Raw genomic sequence first — 22,504 nt, 5'->3', positions numbered from 1 at the left:
AAGACCTGGACAATATCCAGGCTTGGGCTGACAAGTGGCAAGTAACATTCGTGCCACACAAGTGACAGGCAATGACCATCTCCAACAAGAGAGAATCTGACCACCTTTCCCTGATGTTTAACGGTATTGTCATCACTGAATCCCCCACTATCAATATCCTGGGGGTTACCATTGACCAGAAATTGAACAGGACTAGCAATATAAATACTGTGGCTACAAGAGCAGGTCAGAGGGTAGGAATCCTGCAATGAGTAAATCATCTCCTGCCTCCCCAAAGCCTGTCCACTATCTCCAAGGCACAAGTCAGGATTGTGATGGGATACTCCCTACTTTCCTCGATGAGTGCAGCTCCTATAACACTCAAGAAGCTGGACACCATCCAGGACAAAGCAGTCTGCTTGATTGGCACCACACCCATAAATATTCACTCCCTCCACCACCAACGCACAGTAGCAGCAGTGTGAACCATCTACAAGATGCACTACAGGAATTCACCAAGGCTCCTTCGGCAACACCTTCCAAACCCATGACCACTACCATCTATAAGGACAAGGGTAGCAAACAGATGGGAACACCACCAACTGGAAGTTCCCCTCCAAGTCACTCATCATCCTGACTTGGCATTATATTGCTGTTCCTTCACTGTCGCTGGGTCAAAACTCTGGGACTCCCTAACAGCACTGTGGGTGTACCTACACCACGTGGACTGCTGCAGTTCAAGAAGGCAACTCACTACCATCTTCTCAAGGGTAACTAGGGATGGGCAATAAATGCTGGCCCAGCCAGCGAAGCCCACATCCCATGAATGAATAAAGATAAATAAATAAACATGCTTATGTTATGGTTAAAGCTGAAAATGTGTGTGCAGCTGTAAGTTTTTTTTATGTTTGATAAGAAATCAGTATGTAAAAGACCAGTTATGTGACTTTACAAAGAGGACTGAATTACTTGCCTTATCCCATTTATCCCTTGCTCTAAACACCACTTCACTTCAGGATAATATTAGATCTTAACTCAGCTTGGGAAACTGAATGTTATGCATATTATACATATGCCTAATTCAGGCAAATATCAAGGGAGCTACATAAATAGGTGTAATATAAACATTTATTCTTGTATTAAATATCTTTTAATGTACACATTTCAGATTTGCCTATAAATAATTACTGTAAGTACTGCCCTTGTCCGGCCAGATCTAAGCTTATTTTTTCTTGCCTTCAGTAGCTGCTCTCCTGATCTGCCCAGTCCAGCCAACTCAATGAATAATTTCATTTTTTAGAAGTTACTTTATTTTTTGAGTCTATTGCCTGCTCTTGACTTTTACTCCATGGCCTCTTTTGCTTCACCCTTTGCTTCCTTGACCTTTTGACCCATTTTGTGTATTCGGGTCTACTGGCGGTTGCCTTGTTCATCGACTTCAGTAATTTTTAAGCTTGGAATTTGTGTTCTGGTATTTAACACAGTACATCCTACTGCACGGACCATATTCCTAAGGCTTTTATATTTAGTTTCAAACGATACTAAATGAAATATCTTAGTTTTTGTACCTAACTCCCCTCCAGTCTACCTGTCCCACCCCCCTCAAACAGCTTATATTTCACCTCATTTCTATTTCTCCTTAGTTCTGATGAAGAGTCGTACGGACTCGAAACGTTAACTGTATTCCTCTCAGCAGATGTTATCAGATCTGCTGAGTTTTTCCAGCTATTTTTGTTTTTGTTTTAGACTTGCAGCATCCGCAGTATTTTGCATTTATCCCCTGCCCTTTAATTTCACTTGACTGCCCACTACACTTGTTCTTGGCTCCTGATATTCACTGTTGCATGAAATTGTTTCAGATTTTATATTTACAAAAAAATCTGCATGTGTTCCTCTCAGTTTGTGTGACACCCAAATTTGAGAAAAAATTCGTGCTCAAGTAGATTTTTTTTTGAGCAATACTCTTGGGCTTTCTCCTGCACGGTGACGTTTAAACAGAATTTGAGTTGGCTGGTTAATCATTAAGGTGCTATGGAAGTGTAAGTAGAGAATCCATACCCCAGGAAAGCCATTGTGAGAATTAAAAAAACTGTCCCATAAGTCAGTATTCTGCAGATGAAATAAGGAACATTAGCAATTTGCAGCCAAATCATGTATATGATCAAGAAGGTTAATGGAATGCTATCCTTAATTATGAGAGGAATTGAAGATAAAAGTAAAGATGTTATACTTCAGTTATGCAGGGCATTGGTGAGACCACATCTCGAATACTGTGCAATTTTGGTGTCTCTATTTAAGGAAGGATGTAAATGCGTTGGAGGCAGTTCAGAGGAGGTTTATTAGATTGCTACCTGGAAAGACCGTGTTGTCTTATGAGGATAGGTTGGACAGGCTGGGCTTGTTTCCACTGGAGTTTAGAAGAGTGAGGGGTGACTTTATTGAAGTATGTAAGATCCTGAATGGTCTTGACAAGGTGGACGTGGAAAGGATGTTTCCTCTTGTGGGTGAGTCCAGAACTAGGAGGCACTGTTTTAAAATTAGAGCCCCTCCCCCTTATAGTACAGAGATGAGGAGAAATTTTTTCAGGAATTTTGGAACTCCATGGAGGCAGGGTCACTGAATATTTTAAATGTAGAGGTAGGTAGATTCTTATTAGGCAAGGGAGTCAAAGGTTATTGGGGGGTAGATGGGAATGTGGAACTCAACACAAATAGATCAGCCATGATCTTATTGAATGCGGAGATGGCTTGAGGGGCCAAATAGCCTCCTCCTATTTTGTATGTTCTCATGTTTGTAAATGTTGCTTGTAGTTTTACCAAATTCATTAATTGCTTTGGGCACTGGGGTTACCCATGGCTTGGGAATAGCTATCTGATAGCCACTTGAATGCCAGTTAACCAGAAATATTCTCGGTATGTTCAATTCAATTATTAGATAAGTTGCATGTTGAATATTTGTGGTATTCTTAACTACAGAGAGCAGAGTATTTCAGAGAGTTGGTATAACGTGGAGCCTCCCCATAAATGGGGATGGGTGGATGCTGATGCTATGATTCACAGTTTCGTTATGGAAGTATAAAACTCAGCAGCACCCATTTTGTGTACTTTTCAGTAAGACTTTCTGGGTAGTGATCAGGTACAGGGACCTAACTGGTTTCCCCTAACCCACACTCTAAGGACACTGAGGAATCCAGTTGTTGTCCTGGTTGAGGTCAGCTAATTTGTTGCACTTCTGGAATAAGCTGTGGTCTTGTGCTTTCAAACCAAAGGGAATGCTGCTGAAGTGGTGACTAATGCTTTGAAATTCATCCCATATCAATCTAAGTCTCAGTATTCTGACACTCAATATGGAGCTGCTTTCCTAATAGGGAAATGATCAGCGATGTTCTCGTCACCTAATTTTCTGCAAGTTGCCTTAAATCACTCAATTCTGAAACAGGGATTTGATTTTTGTCACTATGTCCATGGACTGTTCTAAGGCCAGGCTATGTTACTCCATTGTGCTTTTCAGTTGGTGATGGCTTAAAACTTATCTGCTTTTGTCCTTCTAAAAAAATTTAGCAGTTAAAAGCAAAGTCTCTGTCGAATAGTTACTCGGAAAGTTGTTCATATTTCAGAGCTTTGGTTTGCATGTTTTGTGTGATACTCCACATCCTTGAGCTTTAGACAAAAGAAGTGTGGCCCATTATCAAGTGCTTGTTGATTTCTTTCCTATTGCCTTTCATGCCTTCTCTGAGATCATCTTGCCCATGGCACCCTGCTCCGTTGCCCCTAATCCCACTGAACTGCTGACCACCAATCCCCCTTTCCTGGTTCCCAAGTTAGCTTATATTGTTAACAGTTCCCTTCCAGTCTGCCATCATCGCCCCTCTATTCAAAAAAAATCTCACCGTTGACCCCTCTATCCTTACTAATTATTGCCCCACCTCCAACCTCCCTCTCCTCTTAAGTCCTTGTTGCCTCCTAGATCAATGCCCATTTGTCTCGCCATTATATATTTGACCCCCACCGATCAGGTTCCTAACTCTGCCACAGCACTGAGATGGCCCTCATCAAAGCCATAAATTACATCGTATCTCATGGGTTCCCCATATTGGTCAGGAGGCATGGATAAAACAACAATTTCTACTGCTTATTTTTGGAACCCTTGAAACCTTCTCATGTTCCCCATTGAGAACCTCTATCCTGTGTGACTATGGCATCGGTAAGCTATCCCTCCAGCAACAACAACAATGCATTTCTGTTGTGTCTTTAACATAATGAAATATCCCAAGGGGGTTCACAGGAGCATTATAGACAAAGTATGACACTGAGATATTAGAGCAGATATACAATAGCTTGGTCAAAGAGGTAGATTTTAAGGAATGCCTTAAAGGAGGAAAGCAATGTAGTGAGGTGGAGAAGTGTAGGGAGAAATTGCAGAGATTGGTGGCTGTGCCTTCAGCTGTCCAGGTGGTGGAGCATTTATGAGTGGGAATGCCTAAGAGGCCAGAATTAGATGAGCACAGATATCTCATAGGGTAGTGGAGCTGGAGATCACAGAGATAGAAAGGAGCAAGGCCATGGAGGGATTTGAAAACGAGGGTGAGAATTTTAAAATCAAGATCTCACTTGACTGGGAAACAGCGTAGGTCAGCGAGTACAGGGGTTTTGGGGAAACAGGGACTTGCAGCGAATTGAGACACTGGCAGCTGAGCTTTGGATGACCTCAAGTTTACGGAGGGTAGAATGTGGGAGACCAGCCAGAAGCACGTGAAATAGTTGAGTCCATAGTAACAAAGACATGAATGAGGGTTTCAGTGACTTCTTGACCTGTCTGCAGCATTTGACACTAATGAACACACCATCTTCCTTCAACACCTCTTGAACGTCATCCATCTGCGCGGAACTGCATTTGCCATTCCTATCTAACCAGTCATTGCCAGTGAATCACCTGCAATGGCTCTATCCTTGGCCCCCTTCTATTTCTCATCAACGTGCTGCCCCTTGGCAAAATTTTCCAAAAATAAAATGTCAGATTCCATATATACGCTGCTAATGCCCAGCTGTACCTCATCACCATCTCTCCTGAACCCTCCTCTTTTTCTAATTTGTCACATTGCTTGTCTGCCTTCCAATACTGGATAAGCAGAAATTTCTCCCAATTAACTTTTAGGAAGACTGAAGCCTTTTTTCTTCAGTCTCCGCCACAAACTCCCTTCTCTGGCCACTGACTCTACCCATCACCTTGGCATTTGTCTGAGGCGAGCCAGACCAGTTGCAACCTTGGCGTACTAATTGACCTTGAAATGAACTTCTGACCATTTATCCCCACCTCACAACGACCACCTACTTTCATCCATGTAACATTGTCTCTCTCCACCCCTGCCTCAACCCACCTGCATCTGAAACCCTTATCCATGCTTTTCTTATCTTTGGATTTGACAGTTGCAAGTCTTTCCTGGCCAACCTCTGACCTTGCACCCTCTGTAAACTTGAGCTCATCTAAAATTCTCCTCAACCCTGTGCTCACTGACCTACATTGACTCCCGAACTGGTAATGCCTCGATTTTAGAATTTTAGTTCTTGTTTTCAGATCCCTCCAAGGCTTTGTCCCTCCCTACCTCTGTAACCTCCTCCAGTCTTGTAACTCTCCAAGATTTCTGCGTTCTTCTAATTCTAGTCTCTTGAGCATCCTTGATTTTAATCGGTCCACCATTGGTGGTTGTATGTTCAGATGTCTAGGCTGGAAACACTAGACTTCCTTTCCAAAAACTCTTTGCCTCTCTAACTCTCATTTCACCAAATTTTTGATTACCTTTCTTAATGTTTCTTTGTGACGGAGTGTAAGATTTTGTTTCATGCTCCTGTGAAATGCCTTGGGACGATTTTGCACATTAATGTAAATGTAAGTTGCTGCAATGCCATAGACTGTTCAATCCTAAGAAATTGCTCTAACAGTTGCAGAAGAGGAGCTATTGATAGCTCTTGAAACATTGTATTAATTTGTTTTTTTATTATACCTGATATTGTAAATAAATTGATTTTGATCTGTTGAATCACTAGGTTTGTGCAGTACTTTGTTAAGTTGAAGTAATTATCCTGAGCTGAGCTTCAAATTTATATCTTCTCAGTTAATACTTCCATAAAATAATATTGGCTTCTTCATGCCCCCTCCTTTGCGAAGACTTCTTTCAAATCTATCTCTTTGACCAAGCCATTAGTCACACCTCCTAATATGTCCTTATTTGGCTCAAGTGTCAAAGTTGTTGTAAATGTGCATGTAACACATTGCTGTGCTCCATTTAGTACCAGTATCACAACTGGAATAATTGTTAATCTCTGAGTTGAGTTCTGTTTAAGGAAATTAAGTCAGCCTGTTGAATGGAAAAAGGTGCAAACTGTAAGATGGCTGGGTTCGTGTACTCAGTGGAAGTTGAAATTCCAGAACTAATCAATTTAAAATGTTTACCATTAAAACTTTAGGCATCGGTGTGAGTTTTCAGTTCCACATTGGTTGGTTCTATTTGCTTTTGTATTTCCCCATTGTCCAGCACCACTACTGCCAACTTAATGCAAATAGTTTTGTCTAAAGTTCCAGTGTTAAGATTTGTAACTGGGAATCAGTGGCCAAGAGATTTATTAGTTTGCGATGTATGCCCAAGAGATGCCAAATCCTATAATGCTAAACAAATGTCAAAGTTGTTGTAAATGTGCATGTAACACATTGCTGTGCTCCATTTAGTACCAGTATCACAACTGGAATAATTGTTAATCTCTGAGTTGAGTTCTGTTTAAGGAAATTAAGTCAGCCTGTTGAATGGAAAAAGGTGCAAACTGTAAGATGGCTGGGTTCGTGTACTCAGTGGAAGCTTGAGCCAAATAAGGACATATTAGGAGGTGTGACTAATGGCTTGGTCAAAGAGATAGATTTGAAAGAAGTCTTCACAAAGGAGGGGGCATGAAGAAGCCAATATTATTTTATGGAAGTATTAACTGAGAAGATATAAATTTAGTTGGTCCACTTAATTCTTTTATATGTTGGACAAGAAAGATTGCTCCTGGCGTATATCACTTCCTCGGTGGAAAGGAGAGAGGGAGAAGCAGTACATTCTCTTATTATCTTCTGGAGGAGAGCTCTATATTGGATCAGAAGTGGATTTAGGATTGTTTGCCCCTTTTTACAATACTTTAGCATTCTTATGTATGTTTATTTCACAGTGTATTATGCTTTACAGTTAGCGAGCTAAACAAGAGCATGCACTGAACACTGAAATGCTTCATTTTATTTACATGAGGGTAAAGGTTTGCTATTTTTATGTTCAAGATGCTAATTTCAGATTAACTTAAATTTAGGAATTTATTTAAATAGACAGCCCTTGAGCTGTTTCCTAGGATCATATGGCTTCCAAAGATAACATTGCCTAGTTTTACTGATGGTAACGTTAGTTAGTTAGTTAAAGTTGGTAAAGTTAGATGACTAGTTTTACATGGTGGCACGCAGCCACAATGAATTGAAACAAAAAGAAAGCTGAACTTTTTTTTAGCTGAATCCAATTCAAGGTGTAGTAATTTAGAAAATGGGTATAGTAATGTTCAACTCTCCATACCTATTCTAAACTTTATAACAAAAGTGAATGCTGGAAATCTGAAATGTAAGCAAAAAATGCTGGAAGCACTCAGCATCTAGGAGAGAAAGTGTTGAGCATTATATTGCTATTTAGTGAGGGTTATAGACAATGAGATGTTGAACAGTTGCCTTCAGAATGAATGTGCTAATTGATCCACTGTGGGGTGCACAGGGGTGGCTGAAGGACAGGACTCATCAGAAAAATGTTTTTGACTTGAGAGGTTGGGACAAACTGATTTTGGTGAAGGTCACAACAGCAAAGGGAAGAAGAGAAGAAATGGAGGAGGGGAGGGTGGAAGAAAAGTTCTTGAAGCATGGGTAAGATATTAATTTTTCTGCCATGAATAATGAACTTGTAACTAATTACTCAGTTTCCAATGGAGGAAGGTGTAGGTTGGCAGAAAATGAAGAGACATAGGATACAAAAGACCTGAGTGTAATTCTGATCACATGAATCTTAAGAGTCCTGCAAATTTAAACTGAGGATAATACTGATTTTAAAATACTGTTGAGCCATTGAGTTGATATTTTTAATGAAATATATACTTTTTAACTAATACTGATGAGCTTGAGGCATAGGATAGCACTGCTGCAGCAATGAATTTGCATCTTATAAAATTAATGTGTTTAATTACAGAAGCAAAATATTGCACACTGCAGATGCTGGAAATCTGAAATAAAAACAGAAAATGCTGGAAGTACTTTGCAAGCCTGGCAGCATCTGTGGAAAGAAAGAGTTAATGTTTCCGGTCTGTGTCCTAGTCTAATGAAAGACCACAGAGTTGAAATGTTAACTCTTTTTCTCTCCACAGATGCTGCCAGACCTGCTGAGCCTTTCCAGCATTTTTTGTGTCTAATTTCTATCTTGCTGGCACCAATAAAATCTAATTGCTGAATGCTTCTGTACATGAGATGCAATTGGTAGGGTGGGGGGTGTGGGAGAGGGTGGCAAAGAGAATTTTTGTGCAGCTCCGTCCAGGCCAGCGAGTGCAATGACATGCTGACTGAAACAGTTCTTTTAAACTAAGTATCTGAGCTTCAGAGACTGCATTAACTGGAAAATACAGAAATCATGGTTGCATCCCAGGAAACACATTTAACGTGGGAAGATGTCTGTGGAATTTCTGATTAGAATTTTTTGATGGAAGACACAGAGTTAAATGTACAGATTGTTTGGGATGTCTACTGGGCATTTTTTGATCCTTGTGTTCTCAAGTCAACTCTTCAACAGATAAGTGCTTTAGCATGCATCTTAACCTTAAACCATATGTGGACAAATTTATCATCGAATTATGCCATTTAGCTCATATCTACTTCTTAAAAGAATCCTGTGGATTCCTATTGCTCCTAAAACAATTGAAAATTTGCTGTGTTGGTTTCTGTTGATATAAGCTATTGAATTTTGTTTTGCACAAAGTCTTGTTAAACATTGCCATGCCAGCTGCTTTTCTGTTTGGACACCTTCAGACTTGCATGCGATTTTCCCAGAAAATTTACCTTCAAAAGGCATGGTAACGTATGCAAGGCTAGAATTTAACTGCATTAACTCTTCCGTGAAATTACTTCTTGAATTGTGTGGTTAGAATTTTATGCTGTTTTTCCTGGAGATCAAGTGAACACCAGTGGAATGAAAATCCAGTTCAAGACTGACTTCTCCCCACAACATTGGTTGTGCAATGACACCTTTTGTTTTTTTTTATTAATTTATTGCACGTAGATGTCACTGTCAAAGCCAGCATCTATTGCCTGAGCCTATTGCCCTTGAGAGCAAGTAATCTGTTTTTATTCTTGATCTGTGCAAGTCTGCCCTGACATCAAGGGAACTTAAAGCAACTGCACGTTTGTGACTCCAAAAGTATGTGTTGCGGCTTGTCCCTGAAATTCACCCACTATTCACCCACTAGAAAGAGCTTGCTTCCAGTGAGTATAAACACCACTGCTGCTAGTTGGCAGAGTTCAGTTTTGTGGTTGGAAGTTCTCCAATCCAATGGGTAAAAGGGTTTCTTATAAAATTTAAACAATAGTGCTCCTTCTCATAGGCACAAGATTTTTGTTTGATTTGCTTGAATTGGGAGAGAAAGAGTCAGTGTCTGAATAATTGTCTTGTCATCATATAATGTCATTTTAATTCCTTTGTCGAAAGATCATTAGTGTTCTCAATACCAGTTGTATATGTGGTCTTTTCATGCCCTAATAGTTATTATTAGGCTCTGCTCAATAAGTATTAGGCAGATGGTATTTTGGAGGTCTTGTGGCGAAATGGGTAGTGTCCCTGCCTCTGAGCCAGAAGCTCTGGATTTGAGTCCCATCCCACGAATTGATGTCCATGGAAAGTGCATTTATAACATGGCCAAACAGTTTGAGTGTCAACCTGCAAATCCTTCCAACACACTGCAATGGGAGGCAGTAAGAACAGGAGAGATTTCTGGTCAGCCATGTGATGGAAAGAAAATTGGAGCCTCTATCATTACTATCCATAGTTCCAGACTACAACATGCATATACAAGTGCATGTTGCCTCAGCAACTCTGACTTCCTGAGTGAACGGTAACACACCTCCATCAGATGGTATTTTGGGAACGTAGAAACAAGAGGCCAGTCGGCCCCTTGAGCCTATTCCACTATTCATTTAGGTCATGCTGATTTCCATTTATCCACTTTGTTTCCATATTCTTTATACCCTTGCCTAACAAAAAACCCTAGCAATCTCAGTTTTGAAATTTTCAATCGAACCCATCCTCAGTAGCTTTTTGAGGGAGAAAGTTCCAGATTTCCACTACTTTTGTGTGAAGTGCTTCCTGACATCCCTATCAACATCCCGGGGATTACCATTAACCAGAAACTGAACTATAAGACATAGGAGCAGAAGTAGGCCAGTTAGCCCATTAAGTCTGCTCTGCCATTCAATGAGATCATGGCTGATCTGATAATCCCCAACTCCACTTTCCTGCCTTTTCTCCATAACCCTTGATTCCCCCTTACTTATTAAAAATCCGTCTATCTCAGTCTTGAATGTACTTAATGACGCAGCCTCTACAGCTCTCTGCAGTAAAGAATTCCACAGATTCACTACCCTCTAAGAGAAGAAATTCCTCCTCATCTTTGTCTTAAATGGGCGACCCTTTATTCTGAGATTATGCCCTCTGGTCCTAGACTCTCCCACAAACCCCCTAAGAATCTTTTTATGTTTCAGTAAGGTTACCCCTCATTCTTCTAAACTCCAATGAGTACAGGCTCAACCTCTCCTCATAAGAAAATCCCTCCATACCCGGGATCAACCTAGTGAACCTTCTCTGGACTTGAATGCTAGTATACCTCCCCTTAGATAAGGGGACCAAAACTGTTCACAGTATTCTAGGTGTGGCCTAACTATCTAGACCAACCATATAAATACAGGGGCTACAAGGGCAGGTCAGAGGCTGGGAATTTGGTGGTCAGTAACTCACCTCCTGAGTCCCCAAAGTCTGTCCACCATTTGCAAAATACAAGTCAGGTGTCTGATGAAATACTCTCCACTTGACTGGATGAGTTCGGTTCCAACAAGCTCAAGAAGCTTGACATCATCCAGAACAAAGCAGCCTGCTGAACTGGCACCCCATCCACCATCTTAAACATTCACTTCCTCCATCACTGACACCCAGTGGCAGCACTGTGTACTGTTGACTCTGTCTTTGAGTACAATTGACATATGGACAAACAAGTCTTACTACTGGTAGTTCATTTTAAGCCAACTTTATTACATCACACAGATTTACTCAAAAGCGCTTTACCAAAAGGTAACTCTCCAAGCTTACACAGTTTGGAATGCAGTGATACTACCCATTCAAGGAGAGGTGATCAGTCTCTGGCTTGGTGGTAGATCTTGTTGCTGAGTCCCTGACTCAGGATCCACTTTGCGAGGGTTGTTCCTGCAGGTCTTTGTTGTCGATGCCTCCGAAGTTCCTTCTTTTATACAGTTGCACCCAGCATTGAGAACGTTCTTAATCACATACTCATGTGAGTCGTGGTCATCCGTTTATTTAGCGTTAAGTGTAAAACAGGTTACATCTGTTACATTGTTCCTTGTGATTAAGTTAGTTTCTCATTTGTGTTGATTCATCCAGTGAAGAAGTGGGGGATCCTTCTGTTCCCTGCAATCAACTGCCCCTTCCTCTTTTGCTGATAATGCACATTCCATTCCTGCACACTGCTTCTATGTTGACATCCTTTACCATCATGCTTCATGAATGTTGCAGCTTGCTTAGCCTTTCCAGCTACAGTACCATCTACGAGATTCACTGCAGCAACTCACCAAGGCTCTTTGTCAGTACCTTCCAAACCCATAACCTCTATCACCTAGAAGGACAAGGTTAGCAGATGCATGGGAACACCATCACCTGCAAATTTCCCTTCAAGCCACACAGCATCCTATCTTGGAACTATGTCATCATTCCTTCACTGTCGCTGGGTCAAAATCCTGGAACTCCCTCCCTAACAGCACAATGGATGTACCTACACCACATGGACTGCAGCGGATCAAGAAGGTGGCTCACCACCACTTTCTCAAGGGAAATTAGGGATAGGTAATAAATGCTGACCCGGCCAGAAACGCCTACGTCCCAGGAAAGAATGTATTTACCCTGTCAAATCCTGTAATCATCTTAAATACTTCAATTGGACTGGCCATTAATCCTCTATGTTAAAGCGAATAGATTAGGCACCTATGCAAGCTGCCCTTACAATTTAACCCTTCTAACCCCAGTATCATTCAATTGAATCAGCACTGTGTTTCCTTCATGGTCATTGTACCCTTCCCGAGGTGAGGTGCCCAGAACCGAATGCTCTAGATGGGTCGAACTGGCACTCTTTAAAGCTATAACAAACTTGCGTCCCTTTTGTAATCCAGACTGCTTGAGGTAAAGGCCAGCTTTCAGTTATTTTATTAAAAAAATAATTATTTCTGACTTTCCACTAGCTTTTGGTGATTTCTTTACTTGAACTACTAAACTCATTGCTCATCCACTGTTCTTAGCTCTCCACCATCTAGTAAATGTTGATTGGTCTTTCTTGGATCCAAAGTAGACTTCATACTTTCCCAGAAGAACTCCACCTGCCACAGTCCTTGGTAACTTTTTGCTCACATCAGCACTTAGAATGCCATCTAATTTAATGTCATCAGGAAACTTGGAAGTGTGACTCTTTGTTCCTTCAACCAAGTCATATATACATTAAGGGCTACTTCATCACAAGAAAAAGATCTTTGATGTCACACCAGCATTAGAGACACAGCTACTGTCTTGGGTAATTCGAAGAGATATTAGGGATATATTGCACTGAGTAATGCTGCACTAGATGTTCTTTAGAACATTGTTAAACACATAGATTTGGAGAAAGAATCCCTTTGTGGGGCTGTTGCAGGCAATTCAAATTTTGGGATCCCTTATTACTGTTGACCTGTAGCTAGGGCAGAAGCTGTTGCTTTCAGTGCATTTCATTTCAGTTGTATAGAAATAAACAAAGATAACAGCATGACAACAAGATATTAGTCTCAACCAGTCTGTGTTGGTGTTTACCTTCCACATGCCAGCAAATAATTCTAGCCACCTTTACCTGCCATGCCCCCAGATTTATTTTATCTTCTCCTCATCCACCTATCCAATCTAATCCGGAATGTTGACATAGTTTCTGCCTCAATCACTAATCCTGGCAATGAGTTCAACAGCCTCCCAACTCTGAGGGGAAGTTTCTCCTGCTCTCTGTTGTAAATGTCTTAAATTTAATCTTGTATCTATGGTCCCTCATTCTAGGCCCCTTTCATATTGGAAATAGTCTGTTTCAAACTAGCTTGTCCCATCCATTCAACCACTTGTATTGCACCGTACGTAGTCTTCACTATTCTACTGACAACTTACTTCATATCTATTTTGCTATTTGTAGTTCCTCAGACCAGGCAGCATACTACAAAATCCTTGCTATTATCTTTTCTAAAGCCTATGTATCTTCCTTTGTATCCTCCAGAACAGTGCACACCACTGTAGCTGAAGTCTTACTAAAAGTTGTCGAAAGGCTCATCATGTTATATTCTAAACTTTGTGATAAAACCAAGAATTCCATTAAAAACAGACTTGTCAACTGGAGGTTTTGCTTTTACTGTCCTGTAAACCTCTACCTCCAAATCCCTCTGCACTTGCACACCACTGAACCTACTACCATGCAGAGTAAAGTTACAACTTTACTGACAGTGAATTCCATATGTCACTTTAACCCATTGCTCTATCTTATCAATATTCCTTTGCAGCTTTGTCTTTGAAATAATTAATTCCGTCTCCAATTTTAATATAATCGCCATGTATCAATACAATTCCCTCCAGACCTTTATCCACATCGGGGTTAGTTTTAAAAAGAGTCATGGAGAGTTCTCAGTTTTTTAACTCTAGTCTCATGCTGTGTTTTGCAGTAATGCCTGAGAGGATGTATTTCCTCCTTGAGATGCTGTAGAATGTGGTGATGTTAGAATTTTAAATGATGTGTTCTTTTGATACTGTTAGATACCTACTGGAACAGGACTTCCCGGGGATGAGGATTGGACCTGAACCAACAACTGATTCCTTCATTGCTGTGATGTATGGAGAAGAGGAAGGGATCATTCCTGGCAATGCGCTTGTGGTAGATCCCAAAAAACCCTTCCGAAAGCTGAATTCCTTTGGAAATGCTTTCCTAAATAGGTACATGTGACTCTTGCATGTTAAGATTATATTTTAATACGATTCTAAAGTTATAGTCCTTTACAGTTGATAAGATAACCAGGTGCTTTATCTGCAGCTAAAACAGTATTGTGTACTTAGTTGATGAAATTGTTCTTTCAGCATAGACCTCTCCCTACTAATTATGTGACTCTGGTGTGAAATGAGCTTGGGCAGTCTTCACCCAAGCTACCTGTTCATAACAGAATCTACACAAGAGGTTGCCATATCATTGTGGATATCCAATGAAGAAGAGCAGTATGTGATGATCCCTAATTGGTAGTTAATCTGGTTGAATGGGTTAAGGGGAATGCAAAGAGAAATATTCAACTAGTTTACTTACCCCATTTTTCCCACTCGCTTAAAAGCATGGACAATAGTTGGGGTACATTTCCGCAGTTGTTAGCAGTTATCTCTGGGCTTTGTCCAAGTGGTGGTTTTCACAGGTGAGCCTAAACAGCAAAGACCAACAGACTATTGAAGTGTAGAGGGTATCATGTGCTGTTACCCATAGCAGATGTGTGTGCAGCAGAAGTTATATCCTAGCTATCAGGAATGGGGTACTGGATTCTGCCTCTTCCTCCAACTCCTCCTCCTCTCTCTCCCCCCCCCCCCCCCCCCCCCCCCCCCCCCCCCCCCCAAATTTTTATGCAGGGGCTTGGAAACTGATTAAGATCCACCTGGAGTAGCTGAGACTAACTCAAAGAAGATTAGGTTGGGACTCTCTGACCTGCATAGCACGATATGATGCTGCTGTTTGGAAGTGTCGCTAGAGTTACTACCTGTCTACGAACTGACTGGACTTCTGTGTGCCTTAAGCAGATGGGATTTGTGAGCAAGAAGGATTAGCTAATCAGAAACCTTCACCCAGAGGCGGTCCTTGACATGTATTAAAAAGAACACATTTGTATTTTAAGTGATCAGGCAGCTGTAAAATAATTACAGTATTTAAAATAATTGTTTTCCTGGATAAAACATTAAAATATGTATTAAATCATTATGTAATGCACATCCACACAGTTCAAAGTGGAATCCTCAGAAGGGATTGGAGAGAATTTCTGCTTCTGTGCGATAACAGTTTATATTTGATAAGGATAACTTATGATGTGGTTCATTGTGCTGGGCCTGTCATTTCCCTACATGGAAAGTTTTCAAGCCAAGTTAAACAGGTCTGGGTATCTCCACTAAGGAGAAGAGAAAAGGGATTTGATCACCTTTGCCTTGTGTAATTCTTTTTAGATAACCTTAGAAACTGATATTGGCCAAGATTTGAAAGTAAATCAGTTTGTGCGAATGTGGTACAAGGAGACCCGAAAGAGAGGGTGAAGTACAAAATAACATCAATTTATTTTGTTAAATTAGAGCACAGCTGTGAAGTCTTTATCATGGCATTTGATGCTAGCTGAATGCAGTTCCTTATCTGATACAATTAAAGAAAAGCTGACTTAAGATTATTAGACCAAAGCATTTAAAATTATTTATAGCAAGCTTCCCTTTTTTCCTGTTTCCTTTTCTGAACGACATAATTGCAGTTGTGTGTTTTGTGCATTTCAAAAGACTTATTGGGTAGAAGAAGTGCAATAGTTGAAGTTTTGGGTTTTTTCTGCCTTCCTTACTCTGCGTTTATTTTTCTACCTAAAATTCCTACCTAAAATTATTTTCTTAGATAAATCCCATCTCCATGTGACCTCAAGAGCATCTTGACTATCCCTGATATGTACCCAAGCTTTCACTAACATGAATAGGATAACAAATGTGTGCTTTTTTATTACATGCAATTGCAATAGAAATGACACTCTCTTGCTTTTCAAACAAAAAACATTTGTAATTGCTGTATAAAATTATATTAATAAATATTTTACTGTTCAGTGATTCCTATCTCTCACCATTGATCTGACCTAAAGTTTAAATTCTAAACCAATGCTTTGATTAAAACAATTATACCCCCTTAAATAGCTTTGAGATGGTAGTAGGGACTTCCTGGATTTATATAACTGACAATTGAAAAAGGAACTGTCAGGCACATAAATAATGCTGTGTGATTAGTTTGGTTATGTTTGAATTATGTTGCTTGGTTCCTCTTTCAAATCTTTGACAAATGCCTTTGCAAAAAGATATGCATTGATTTCAGGGTTAGAATGTGGAATTTAACTACAGCCTGGATTTTAAACTCCTCATGCATTGTGATTGGAATTAAAGGAGCAGACGACAAGCCAAAAATAGGCAAAATACTTAATTTTTGTCAAAACATCTTTCACATTTATACCCTCCCTGCTCAAAACCAACCAATAACAGTTTGGCAGCCAAAAGCAGTTGATACTTTTCCCCTAACTAATGGGATGCAAATTGTTTAGGAGCACACTGCATATGTTGCCTAAATTAAGTCAGTAAGCTTCTATTTTAAATTTTCTTTCAAGTTTCCTTCCTCTACTCAACTGACACCAGCGACTTGTTGGAACATAGTTTCACGAATGTTTCTCGACATCCAGTACCTCATGCAAATGGATATTCCTGAGCAGAGTTTATTAACGAGCTATCTGACTATGAGAAGCATGCATCTACAGTTCCAGCAGAAGTTGCTGATAGCAGTCAGATGCAGGAACTTGGGTTTCTTTCCCTCCTTCTTAGCTCAAGCGTGCTTTGGTACCTTAACTGAGATTGATCAATTGAGAGACACTGATTGACCACTGACAATATGTTTACATAGCTAAGTGCAGGCAGCTATTTACGCATTAAGCCATTGTAAAGACCCCAACATGTATTGATGTGGGTGACTGAAACAGTTACAGAACAGGACCTGTGCTGTGGTTATTTTAATAAAACAGCCTGTTATATGGTATCTCTAATGCAATCCCCTGGTCCTGCAGCTTCTGTAACATTTTTTATCATTAGATTTATCTGAAGACAATTGTATTGTGGACAAATTTCTCTCAATGTAGTCCCCTATGGCTGCTTGAGGACATTTATAGTGTGAGTACAGGTTATGTATAGAATTTTCCCAGGCACTAATGTGTGCTGCAACTCTTCTTGCTCTTCATAAACTAGTTGCTTATGTACTTAAACTTCTGCTTTCATTTAAATGGATTGACTGGTGTCTCAAGGTTTAAGGAGAGATCCTTCTGGAGTATACAGGGCCTCCCTCATGCCATGTCCCTTTTTGCAGGTTCATGTGTGCTCAGCTTCCAAACCAAGTGCTGGAGAGCATTACTATTATCGACACACCTGGAATCCTCTCTGGGGAGAAGCAACGGATGAGCAGAGGTGAGTGTGCTCTTTTAAAAGGAAGCTGGGTGGCTATAAGGCATCTCTCCTGAATTGCGCACAGGAAAAGCTGAGTATATTGTTTTCTGTTTCCTCCTGGGTGGTTATATTTATTGACAGTGACCTTGATTGTCATTTTCAAGTTTTCATTTTCCCATGCTAGAATTTTTTTTTGTTTGCTAATTTAATTTCCTTTTTCTTTTCCCTTATTTTAAAAATAGCCATTTCCTTAGTCTTCTCTTCAGTGAATTTAGTCTGGGTTCTGTCAACTCCAGGCTGATTGTCTGACACCCTGACCATTGAACAATCCTTATGAATAAAGAATGAAGCCTGACAAAGTAAACAACTGGAACCAAGTGTTGGCAAGGATACAAATTCTGGTGCTTGAAACAAACTGTATATAGTTAGCCACACAGCACACTTTCCCAGCATGGTTTCTATCATGGAAGTCTGGTAATGGTGTGTTTGTGCTAAATCAATTGGAATCATGACTAAATTTCCATAACAGTGTAATAACATCCAAGTAGGTCTGGTAAATCATGGTAATAATTGCTTACCTTGAGTTTTTCTCGAGCATAGTGTGAGAATCCAGGTGAGTAAGTGTGTGCTGTGCGTGTAATTATCCTGAAATCAGGGAGTAAAACCACATACACCAAGCGCTTCCTTTTACTCCCTGATTTCAGGACAATTACACACACAGCACATACTTACCTGGATTCTCTCCCATGTGTATCTGTCTGTGACTAAGCAAAATCAGCTTAGTTTTGTGACACCTGGTCTAGATTCAACACCTGTTTCACAGGAGGCCCCAGTACATTGTAACAAATTAAGTTACTTGCATGACCATGTCTCTTATAATAAATGAATTGTCAAGCCCTGGCAACGTTGTTTCTTAAAATTGTGATTGGATCTATTGTCACAGCCAGTTGACTTCTGTTGTAACCATGCAGGTAATGAACTCTGGGAAAAGGTGAAATGTCATCTCACCACATCTACAATGCAGAATGGTTCATAAAAGGATTTATTTTCCCAAGCTTGCTCCGTACCTTTGCTACTTTTATTAGGTGTTGCTTTTGGGGTTTAGCAGCTGAGAATGAGTTGCCAAACTGAATATTTGACCTGGCAGGAGTTAATTTTTCCATCAAGGACACCTCTGTTTTCCTAGGTACAAATAGACTATTATTTACAAAATGTGCAGGATGCTAAATTGTACAAGATCATTCCTCTTTTCACCATTTGTCCACCTCTTAAGTGATTGGGGATTATCTGTGAGTAGTTACCTGATTTTGTTTTATCTGCAGCACAAGTCATTTCCATAATGTTACTGGCATCTAAAACAGTACTAACAATGTTTTGTTAATATGATAACTAGTATATATTGGCAAATATTTCTAATATGTAATGCGCTAACCCATTGAGTTACCTTGTAAATTATGCAACCCTTTGTGCATACTAGCATTTCTTTGCATCATGTTATCTCATTTTGATAGTCTTAATAGCATTCTTGGTATTAAATTCACCTGACCATGTGACTTTGTGCCTGGAGCGCAACATGTCAGTCCTTGCAAATTATTAGGCCATTAATATTTGTTCACAGGCTTTAATTCTGTCCTGTATATGAGTTCTTAAAATCTGTTTATGTTACAGATTTTTAGTTTCAATGGGCTGAATTTTACAGGGGGATGCATTGTTCAGTTCCCTGTTAGAAAAGTTGGTCCCAAAGCAACCAACTTGAAAAAAGGCTGCCCCGCAGCAATATTATGCTGCAGGTGGCCTTAATATGTAAAGAATGGGACTTCTATCCCTCAGTGGAAGGAAATTCTCTTCCCCACCCCGTTCCACCCCTGTCACCTTGAGAGCTGCTGGCTAGTCTGATTGGCTGGCTGCTCTTGCAGTCCCAGCAGTGCCAGAACTCAGTAGTGGGTTTTGGAGGCCAGGCAGGGGGCACAAGGTGGGTTACGATTTTTGAGAGGTACAAAAGGCATCCCCCAAGATGATATAGCCCCCACTTATTCATCAACTATGGTGAAAAAATGGCTTCCCCGCTCTTGCCCACCTTCCACTGCCCACCTTCTACTGCCCAGCGTACTATGGCAGTGGAGGTGGATTGAGGAGTGGCCACTCGAGGGCCTTGATACCAAGGGTGGCTAACGGGTACCTTACCTAGCCCCCATATTAAGGGAGCTGGGTTAGGGGTGGGTGGCAAGGCAGTGGGCTACCCACCCATCGTATTTTACATGGCCCACCCAGGGGCTGAAAACATATCTGACCAGGGGCAGTAAAATCCAGACCAATATGTGTAAGTGTCTTTGTGAAATGTTCCATAAAGTTATTAAAATTACTAGGGTCTTCCGATCTGACCTTTTTTCTACAACACTTCAAAATTAATGCATTGACCAGGGCCACTCAGCTCCTGACCTCATTACAGCCTTGGCTCAAACATGGACAAAAGAGCTGAACTCCTGAGGTGAGGTGAGAGTGACTGCCCATGACATTAAGGCAGCATTTGACCGAGTGTGGCATCAAGGAGCCCTAGCAAAACTGCAGTCAGTGGGAATCGGGGGAAAACACTCTGCTGGTTGGAGTCATACCTAGCACAAACGAAGATGGTTGTGGTCGTTGGAAGTCAATCATCTCAGCTCCAGGACAGCATTCCAGGAGTTCCTCAGAGTAGTGTCCTGGGCCCTACCATCTTGAGCTGCTTCATCAATGACTGACCTTCCATCATAAGGTCAGAAATGGGGATGTTCACTGATGATTGCACAATGTTCAGCACCATTCGCGACTCCTCAGATATTGAAGCAGTCCATGTCCAAATGCAGCAAGACCTGGACAATATCCAGACTTGGCTGACAAATGGAAAGTACATTGCCTGACACTTGTATGGTGCGAATGAGCATCTCCAACAAGAGAGAATCCAACCATCACCCCTTGATGTTCAGTGGCATTACCATCATTGTATCCCCCACTATCAGCATCCTGGGGGTTACCATTGACCAGAAACTGAACTGGGCTAGCCATATAAATATTGTGGCTACAAGATCAGGTCAAAGGCTAGGAATCCTGCAATGAGTAACTCACCACCTGACTCCCCGAAGCCTGTCCACCATCTTCAAGGCACAAGTCAGCACTGTGATGGAATACTCCCCACTTGCCTGGATAAGTGCTGCTCCCACAATATTCAAGAAGCTTGACACCATCCAGGACAAAGCAGCCCATTTGATTGGCACCGTATCCACAAACATTCACTCCCTCCACTATCGATGCACAGTAGCAGCAATGTGTACCATCTACAAGATGCACTGCAGAAATTCACCAGGGTTCCTTCGACAGCACCTTTCAAACTTGACAATACCCAGAGACTGAATAGGGAAATGCACATCAGCTTATTGGAAAACGCTATGACGCTCTTACCTTCTGCAGGCCAGACCAATGTTCAGGGTATAAAACAACAAAACTTATTTAACATAGAGTACTGTACGTCCTCTATGTAAATCAATTAATGTGAAGTAATTAAAACAATTTACTTATACAAAAATAAAATACTATGGATGCCAGAAATTTGAAATAAAGAAAATGCTGGAAATACCCAGGAAGTCAGTCAGCATCTGTGGGGAGAGAAACAGAGTTAACATTTCAGGTTAATGACCTTTCATCAGAACTGTGAAAAGTTAGAAATGTAATAGATTTTAGCAAGTAAAGAATGAATAGAACAAAAAGAAAGATCTGTGACAGGGTGCAATACAGGTGAGATTAAATGACAAGAGTTGGTGCTGCAGTGTCAAAAAGAGGGGTAATGGGGCAAGTAAAGCAACAAAGAAATGAAAAATATGTCTAAAGCAAGTATGAATAGCAGAATGATGAACAGCTGCCATCCAAAAGCAAAAACAAGAGAAAGACAAGAGTAATGCCTCTAATTTGTTTCCCTTTCTTTGCATGATTCAGCCTTGATGATCTGGAGTGGAGGAGGACAGGAAGGGAAGGAGGCAGGGCAAAGTAATGGATAAAGGAGCCTGGGGTTGCCCTATTGAATTATTGATTACACACTGATTACTGTCAGGAGCAGAGTCTAGATGCAAGAACCCCTAGTGTGATCTACCACAAATTGAACTGGATGCCATGGTTCTGGGAGGGAAGGGAAGGTGTGAGGGCAGAGGTGAGGGAGATGAATCGGGCAGGGTTGAGTGCCCTGTCAACCACAGCAGTGGGAAACCTCGGGTAAGGAAAAAGGAAGACATCTTGGAAGCGCTGTTTTGGAAAGTAGCATCAACGGAACAGATGCAACGGCAGCAGGTACCTCTATACTCACCCCCTTTTTTAATCCCTTTTTTCAAAATTCATTTTTATTGTTTGTTCACTTATTTTTATTTTTGTTTATTCATTTATTCTTTGTTTTATCCCCCCTTATCCCATTTTTTATCCTTTTTCCCCCACACTGCTCCCTCCCCTCCCCTCCCACCCCACCCCCAATCCTTGCCCTTCTTCAAGGAATACCCTTGCATGGATCCCACTCCTATTTTGTTAAATTCCTACATTATTTCTTACAACTGATTACGTTTCCAAAAAAATTCATTGGCTTTAAAGTGCTTTGAGATGCCCAGAGGGCATTGAAGATGCTATATAAATGCAAGCTGTTTCTTAAATTGTGCAGAGAAAGTGGACTCAGGATACTTTAAGGCCAATTAGGCCAAGAGGCGCAAATAAAAATGAGAAGAAAGTGAATTTAAAACCAAAGGTGTAAGAGGTTCACGTTCCCGTTTTCCCCTTGAGGATGGTTCTTGCTTTTAGGATTTTATTAAGGACAAAATTACACAGACAAGGGGCTTGGCTCAACTACAAACTTGTTATTTATATAAAAAGACTCCTAATGCCCTAATACAAAGAGCAATTGACGCTATCCAACACTTAGTTGGTAAGTCTGATTTAAATCTCTCC

General features: G+C 40.7%; 1 protein-coding gene across 1 annotated transcript in view; it reads left to right on the top strand.

The window, feature by feature from the left end:
• Positions 1–22,504, top strand: part of LOC121292252 (EH domain-containing protein 3-like) — a 65,336-nt gene that overhangs the window by 2,877 nt on the left and 39,955 nt on the right. Inside the window, exons 2-3 of the mRNA XM_041214022.1 lie at positions 14,114–14,290; positions 17,472–17,569. Coding sequence (XP_041069956.1) covers positions 14,114–14,290; positions 17,472–17,569 — 275 coding nt within the window. The remainder of the gene's footprint in view (positions 1–14,113; positions 14,291–17,471; positions 17,570–22,504) is intronic.

This window comes from Carcharodon carcharias, chromosome 20 (assembly GCF_017639515.1).
Source record: "Carcharodon carcharias isolate sCarCar2 chromosome 20, sCarCar2.pri, whole genome shotgun sequence".
NCBI lineage: Eukaryota > Metazoa > Chordata > Chondrichthyes > Lamniformes > Lamnidae > Carcharodon > Carcharodon carcharias.
This window is presented reverse-complemented; position numbering and strand designations above follow the sequence as displayed.